The 7,835-nt window shown below is 44.8% G+C and overlaps 1 protein-coding gene across 11 annotated transcripts in view; it reads right to left on the bottom strand.

Annotated features, from left to right (window-relative positions):
* Positions 1 to 7,835, bottom strand: part of celf3b (cugbp, Elav-like family member 3b) — a 24,441-nt gene that overhangs the window by 14,146 nt on the left and 2,460 nt on the right. For 10 of the 11 annotated variants that reach the window (XR_004212969.1, XM_031852923.1, XM_031852922.1 and 7 more), the window contains one exon: positions 6,930 to 7,012. Coding sequence is in view for 9 of the 11 variants with exons in the window: in XM_031852923.1 (XP_031708783.1) it covers positions 6,930 to 7,012 (83 nt within the window). In the remaining 2 variants the exon portion in view is untranslated. Of the gene's footprint in view, positions 1 to 6,929; positions 7,013 to 7,559; positions 7,830 to 7,835 lie in introns of those variants that run through there. The other variant, XM_031852930.1, reaches the window with a different exon arrangement.

Below are 7,835 nucleotides of genomic sequence, written 5' to 3'. Positions count from 1 at the left end.
CCCCCCCCCCCCCCCCCCCCCCCCCCCCCCCCCCCTTTTCATTCAGACAAATTCACACACACACTCATTCACCCCCATTGTAGTGGCCCTGCTCCATACATCCAGCTTAGTGCAGACATAAATATTGCAGGTGGAGACGAGGTGTCTGGATGCAGGTGTTAGTCAAACAGTCGGGCAGTGTGAACATCATCCTTGGCTTTTGATGATGGCAGAGGATGTTTTTGTTGTTCTTGCTTTATTTAAAGTCCAGAGGCAGTTGAGTACATGCATGTTTGGCAGCCAAATGTACAGAAAACAGCATCAGCGTAGCTTAAGATGGCTCTTGGGAAAGGAAACGAGAGGGTGAAAGTTACAGTTAGTGATATAAAGAATGAGTGATGCTCGCTATGTGATCTGGCACTGGAAGTCAGTGACACTGCTCAATGATCAAAGCCCGACCCAAGATCTGGGCATCTGTTAAGCATGCTACATTTAAGTGATTTTTTGGCACACTCCGCTTTCTGGCACTTGTTTCATCCTTGATAATCCCTAAAAAAGCCAAATACATAAATGAAAGACATCCCGCCGTGTAATTAATAATCAGTCAAATTAAACTATTTGCATCAGTCGGTGTGAAGCAGCTATATTTAATGTCACATTTAAATATAAGGATTTTATATATAAGGATGTAATCGTCCCCATAAGTGTGCATCTTGCGATAAACCGTGTGTGAGTCCATGGATTAAAATGGGCACATTAAAGCTGCCCATACAGTGTTTCACTCCACATTTGAAGCTTTAAGTTGTGGGAACAAAGCACCAGCAAAGCGTCCAGAATCAGATGCAATAATGATGGAAGATAATTGCAACTCAACAGTTCTTTTCAATCTGTGAATGTGGAAACTAGGCCCTGCAGATTTATTTGTAGCTGGCTGGATTTACAAAACAGATGGTGTGTGATATGGACTCAACTCAACTTTGGGCTACTTTAGGGCTCAGCATCTAAGAACACAGAATTGGCAGTGAACAGTCACGTAACCTGGTAATTATATGTCCACACAAACATGATCAAATTGGCCAAGACACAAATGTTCCTCCGTGTGTGTGTGTGTGTGTGTGTCAGGCCGTAGAGAGGCAGGTGCTCTCCGGGGTCAGACTTTTATGAGGCTATGATTAGATTCTGCCTCAATTTTGTGGTGAAATATGAGGCAGACACTCCATGTCCATGTTGCATGCACAAATGCAAATATACGTGAAGCACACACACATATAATATGCACACACACACCCACAGTTAAGACTTCTATTAAAAACAAACAAGCTAAATCCCCCTTGGTTTTAGCTGTACACAACTCACACCAACACCCTCTCTCTGGCTCCTCCTCTTTCTCTTTACTTCTTTCATCCACACACACACATACACACACTTTTTTTCTACACCTGTCCCTCTACTCCCTTCACATCCCACACACAGTGAGGATAAAAATAGAGAAACAGCATGAGGGAGGGGGGAGCGATACACATCACAAACCCCATCAGGCGGGGAGAGATAGAGGCAGAGGGATGGCAGAGAGGGAAGAGACGAGAGGAAATGAAAGAGAAAGAGAGAGAGAGAGAGAGAGAGAGAGAGAGAGAGAGAGAGAGAGTGGGAGCTGGGGTCTGTTCTGAATTGAAAGTGCAGCAGTAAGCAGTGAAGGGGAATAGTAAACAGTGCTGCTGACCACATAAATATGCTAAATTAGCCTACAAAGTCGCCTACAAAATGGATAATTGCTCATCATAGCTTTGCCCTATATGGAGGCTGCCTGCCAGGCATCTCAGATTCCACATGGAAACACACACACACAGAACGTACACAACATGCACACAGTACACGTCCTGAGAGGGTCTGACAAACATCAACCACAAGGACGGGACGATGGACTCATGCAAAGAGTGTGTCTAACCCTCCCAGTCATTCTCTCAGCATTACGAACGGACAAGCAATTTAGAATTGCGAAGCAAAATGTCATGTTTCAACATATAGTGGGCTTTCCTTTCAGAATTAAGTGACACAACGCTAACTGTAAAGCAGCAGCACGGGCATCTCTACTGGTCCGCTGCACCTTGAAGGAACCCAGTTGAGTTCATACTGTGCACGGAAATAAATACGTTTTCATCCCTGGGACATAAATAAAAAATTCTCTCTCTCTCCCGTTATGTTTGCATGATCCAGCTGTAAGGAATGCTGTCATATACATTTAATCAATACCACTATTACCAACTTTTATTACATTTTTTTATGCACGTATCGATCTTCCGCTGTATCAGTTATTGTTAACTACTGGTCCTGTGGTTCTTCTTCTGCCTTTTTAATAATTCATTAGGCATCAAGTATGTCATGGGAAGTACAATGTGTATATAAGTGTGTGTGTGTGTGTGTGTGTGTGTGTGTGTGTGTGTGTGTGTGTGTGTATTTGTGTGTCTGTGTGGGTGAAGGCTTCGGTTCGGCTCTAATCAAAGAACAGGGAGCAAAGTGCTGCCTGGAGAGCAGTGAAGCATGACAACACACACCTGGTAAGCTGCTTATCACACTTTAATTTCACCTACACTGAGGTCTGCGGATGCCAGCGTGACCAAACAGATGTGTGCAAATGTGTTTGTGTGTGTGATCATGTACATACGTGTGTGTGTGTGTACGAACAGTTGTGTTTGAAGTAGAACAAAGATAAAGGGAGTGATAAACGCAGAGAGAGAAAAGAGAGTGCAGATTAAATGGAGGGAGAGATATCAACGACAGAGAACAAAAGGAAAAGATAAGGGAGGAAATACAGCAGCAGTAGGATTGGGAGAGATAGAGCGATAGATGAGAGGGGGGAGGGAGATGTGAGGTTAAAATCTGAACAGCCCGGGAGGGGAGAGTGGCCTTAGAGAGACTGGGGAAGGATGGAGATTAGGATAAAGGAAGGATGGGTTTTTGTATGAATGATTACTGTAAATGTTGTGTTATCAGGAGTACAAAATATAGCTGTTCCCCTTTTACTAAAATATAGACAAACTGTCAACAATATATAAGCTAAATCATTTTAAAGTGGCCAACACTAAAACAATTCACAAGTTTACTACTAAGTCATTACAAAAACAGCATGTCAAATGACTTATGCCGTAATAATGAGAAATACAACTGCATAGTAAATATGAAAGACGAGATCAAAATGAAGATTCTTTATGCAAACGTTCCCCTCACCATCCCCCTGTCTCCACTCTTTTTACAGCTCTGGAACCAGTCACAACGAATTTGTTGACGAGAGGCTGAGCCCTGACCTCTGACCTTGGACACACGCCGTCGGCCTACTGCCACCAACCCTGTCTACCAATAAGACAATAGCCCGTGGTACAGCATATAGTCCTATGTGTCCAATGTAAATCATGTATGTAGATGTGATTAAAGAATATATAAATGACATGGCCACAACTGCTTAATGGCTATTTACTTGCTTATTTGTCCTGTTCACGCATTTAGCAATATCAGTCGTGCTTTTTTTAAGCATCCACAAGGTAAAACCAAACATTTATAGGAGTATATTTTTACCTGGCTGAATATTTTCCTCATTGTTCACATTTGGTGCAAATTTCCAAGTGCAAATTAGCACTGATATGCGACGGCTCAACACGAGCTCTTTCGTGTGGATGCGACACAGGGGAAATCTCCGTAGCACATCTAATACACCAAAACATCTGTGTGCTACAGTGGGACTTGCTAGTGGTTCCACTGTTCAATGTCTGCCACTGTGACTAATATAATGTAACTCTCTCCCTCTCTTCATCCCATGCTCCCTCTGTGCTTCTCGTTCCCTCTCTGTGTCCAAATTAAACACAAGGCGCAGGAAACTCTGATAAGGCCATCTGTTCATCTCTCTCTCTCTCTCTCTCTCTCCCTCAATCCCTCTATCCTTTGCCTCATTTTCCAATCTGACAGCCGACTGCCCCCGCTGAAGCTAGCGGGGGACATTCGAGGTATAGTTTCTCTGCAACTCTCTCTGTTTGCCTTCCTTGCTTTCATTCCTCTACTGGCTGGATGGACCCGTTAAATCAGCGTTAAATCCCATCAGTGAGTGACAGACAGACGCAGCAAGAGCACCATGTAGCATTGGACTTGTCACCAAACTTTTGAATTGCTTGGCCATGGTGTGAGGATACAGCTCTATTAAAGCTGTACGAGGTGCCTGACGTTCCATCAGTATCCGCAATTAAGAGCAAATCCCGAGATTCCAGACTACAATATACCCGCACACATGCGCACACACACCTCGGCCCCTCCTTTGCCCCACGGTGAGCCCGGGATCTGACTATGAAAATGAGTTTGTGAGAAACTAATCATGCAGCTTAACAAGTGGAGCCGGGGAAGAAGGGGGGGGGGGGGGGGGGGGGGGTGGGGGGTGAAATGGTCAAAAGGGTCAACTAATCAAGAGGAGGGGAAATGAGATGAGGGGTAGAGGAACTCTGTGAGAGAGAGAGAGAGAGAGAGAGAGAGAGAGAGAGAGAGAGAGAGAGGGACTGACGTTGAGAGGACTTAGAAGAAGGGTTACCATAAATAACTGTGAAATGAGAATCCGAGGAGGAAGCGTGAGCGTGCAGTGAGGGGGAAAAAAAGGAGTAAAAGACAGCAGGAAGGGAAAAGCGGGGATGAAAGAGGGATGCCATGAAGAGATTTTAGAGAGGGAAAAGGAGCGAGCGCTGAAAAGGGTTGAGGGTAGGGAAGAGAACATTCTGTAATATTCTACTGGTGCAGAGAAACTGGGGGACGTGAGGGGAGGAGTTGAACAGAGGACAGATGGGATTTGAGGGAGAAAGAAAAATAAGGAGAGAAAATGGAAAACATGGAGAGAAAAATAGAAAGGAGGAATAAGGAAGAGATGAAAAAGCAATTCTTGGGGAAAGAAAAGAATTAGACAATGGGAGGATGTTTGAAAAGGAGAGAGAGAAAATCGTCTGAAGTCATTTCTAAATCCTGTCAAAGGAGGCCATAGATAGGGAGGGGGAGGATGACACACACAGACAGGTAGTGGAAAGTGATAGCAAAGCTAAACCGAAACGAAATAATGCCTTGGAATTATTTGGAGAAATAAGATTTAGATTCATCTTTTGTGAAACTCAAGCAATAGTCAACATACCGGAGTTGTTTGTTTGTGGGAATGCGTCAGGACATATTTGTGAGGGATTTTAATAAAGGGAAGGAAAAACTGTGTATACATATAGCTTATATTTCTTCATCAACCAATTCACTGCACTCAGATAAACAGGCTGTAAATAAGGTCTTCAATGAAGCATTTTTCATATTCTTGAGAGTAAGACTTTTGGCTCAAAGTACAGCCAGAAAATCTGTTCCATATCCACCTCAAGGGGAAGGCAGGACACTCTAAATGGAGGAAGGCCACATGCGGAAACAGTGATGTTGCTCATTGCCAGTCAAGGCTTATTAAAAAGCCCAGCACACGACAGCCACACCCTCAATTCAGCACGTCTTCCTCAGGGTTTGTGGTGATTCTGATTGTTTCGTGCCGGCTCTTAAGTAAATCTGTACTGCTAATGAGCATCCTCCCTGCAAATGTTTCCTCCGCGTGTCCAGATTATTCATCGTAATTTATCTGAAAATTCACTGCAGCTGTGACGAGCCGATTTTTCGATGTCATCAACAGGAAAGGCTAATAGTAAAAAGAAAAAAAAAAAAACAGTGGCGAGGGTGAGAGGAATGAGTCATGAGTCAAAGGACAAACGGCAGCACGAGAGGGAGGAACGAGACATATAGCAGACAGCGGAGAGGTGATTTTCACAAGAGAGGTCAGACTCCTTAGCAGAGCCCTAATTGGATTAATGTCATAACATGCTGTGTTCGTACGTGTGAGTGTGTATGTACAGAGGCATTTCCAAGCTGCATGAATACAACATGTATGTCTGTGTGCAGGGATTTGTGTTTGTGTGAGAACATTTCCCCTCCCCCAAAAAGCCTTTTCTTCAGGCTCTCCTCCGACTATTTTCTCAAAGAGATCTTATCAACACCCCGGCTTGCAGAGAAGGTGCAGGAGCTGAAATTCCGATTAGTGGCTGAGCAACGGTAAGATAGTAAGAACGGCTCAGCGACGGTGAAGGTGCATTCACTATTCTGTTATAACTGCTGCAAATCAGAGTTTAGATAAGGCTGGGGAAATGTCATCTCTACAAAAAAAAAACGTCCCATACTTTGATATACTCTCTCTCTTGGCTGGGGAGTAGTGCACACTACTTTTGGTGTAAAAAAAAAAATGCAGAATCTTCCAAAACAGCCACTGTAAAAATCCGTTTTCAACTGCAGCGGAAACCAGGTCAGAGAGAGAAAAAGAGAGAGAGAGGGAGTGACAGAGAGGTACGGCCTACGAGACAGACACATATCTCGCACGGTGGCCCATCCATAATGAACAGTGTCCTATACCGCTGCCCGGCCGCAGCGCACCATCCCTCAACAAGAGAGACCGAGGGAGACCGGGACGAGACAAAGGGGAATGGCCACATTAATTACACACACTCTCTAGGCGGGAGCTATCACCGGAGGCTAACGGGGAGGCCGACAGAGAGATGGAGAGACAGAGAGAGAGAGACAGAGAAATGGAGATGATTATGCTCACAGAGTACCCTACGTGTCTCCGGTGAGAGGGAGTGTTTGTCCTTCGCAGCAAGACGCCTGCTGGCTGCTGAGTTATGTCACAGTGTTACTAATGGGAGCTGAACCTCCAGCAGAACAGACACACGCTGATCTGAGGCCACTCGTGTGTGTGTGTGTGTGTATACAAGGTAGCGTCTGTGCATGTAGGTGGGGGGGGGAAGGGGCTCTTTTGATATGAGTGTATGTGCAAGGTTGTGTTTATTACTGCATAAGCGTGAAGTGTGTGCTGTTTTGGGGATGTGTGTGTGTGTGTGTCTGTGATGTGCACTTACCCCTGGTAGCGTTTTCTGCTCGTGTAGAGCGCTCTGGGCTTTCAGCGCCGACTCTCTCGCACAGTACGTCAGAAACGCACATCCTGTCAGACAGAGAGAGAGAGAGAGGAAGAAGGGAAAGGAGTACAGGTAGAAAAGGTCAGCGAGCAGCTCTAATATCTGTCAGTCTCTGTATCACCCTCTACCAAAACACACACAGCCACACCATTTAAATCATTTAAATGTCTCCTTTTCTGATGCCTTCCCTGAGTATATGTCACCTACTCTGATTGATCACGAGGCAAACTGCGAGACCATTAAAAAAACATATATATATATATATATATATGTATATATATATACATATATATATACATATATTTGAATTCATGCACTGTAATTAAACTTGACAACACCATGATGATGCACTCTAGAGCAGAGAAGGACACTCCACGGCACGGCACATTGCAGAACGGAACGGCACGAGTCAGCACACATGACAGCACCACAGACGTGTGTGTGTGTGTGTGTGGGGCTAACAAGGCCTCACAGGCTGGGCACAGTCAGGTTTCCTGCCACTAAAACCAACCACTATATGCATGCCTCACGATCACTCCAAATACACTCCCTCTGTTGTCCTATGTGCTGTACCTGTGTCTGTGTGTGTGAGAGGGAGGGGTAGGTAGCAGAGCTGGCTGGCCAGAGCTGTTTACTACACCTGTCACCAGCACTAAGACAACAAGATTAGCAGCAGGTTAGCATTCCGGCGGCATCTCAAGACAGACTAACGTATATAGATTCAAAGTAAAGAAGAGAAGATTCGACGATTAGGATGGAAACATTCGCACATGAGTGGACATATGTCTGAAGAACAGAGAGTGACTCAACATAATGACTCACACACACACACACACACACACACACACA

The sequence above is a fragment of the Anarrhichthys ocellatus genome, unplaced genomic scaffold (genome assembly GCF_004355925.1).
Source record: "Anarrhichthys ocellatus isolate YVR2014 unplaced genomic scaffold, GSC_Weel_1.0 scaffold13, whole genome shotgun sequence".
Taxonomy (NCBI): Eukaryota; Metazoa; Chordata; class Actinopteri; order Perciformes; family Anarhichadidae; genus Anarrhichthys; species Anarrhichthys ocellatus.
The sequence above is the reverse complement of the archived record's forward strand: the minus strand, read 5'-3'. Positions and strand labels throughout refer to the sequence as shown.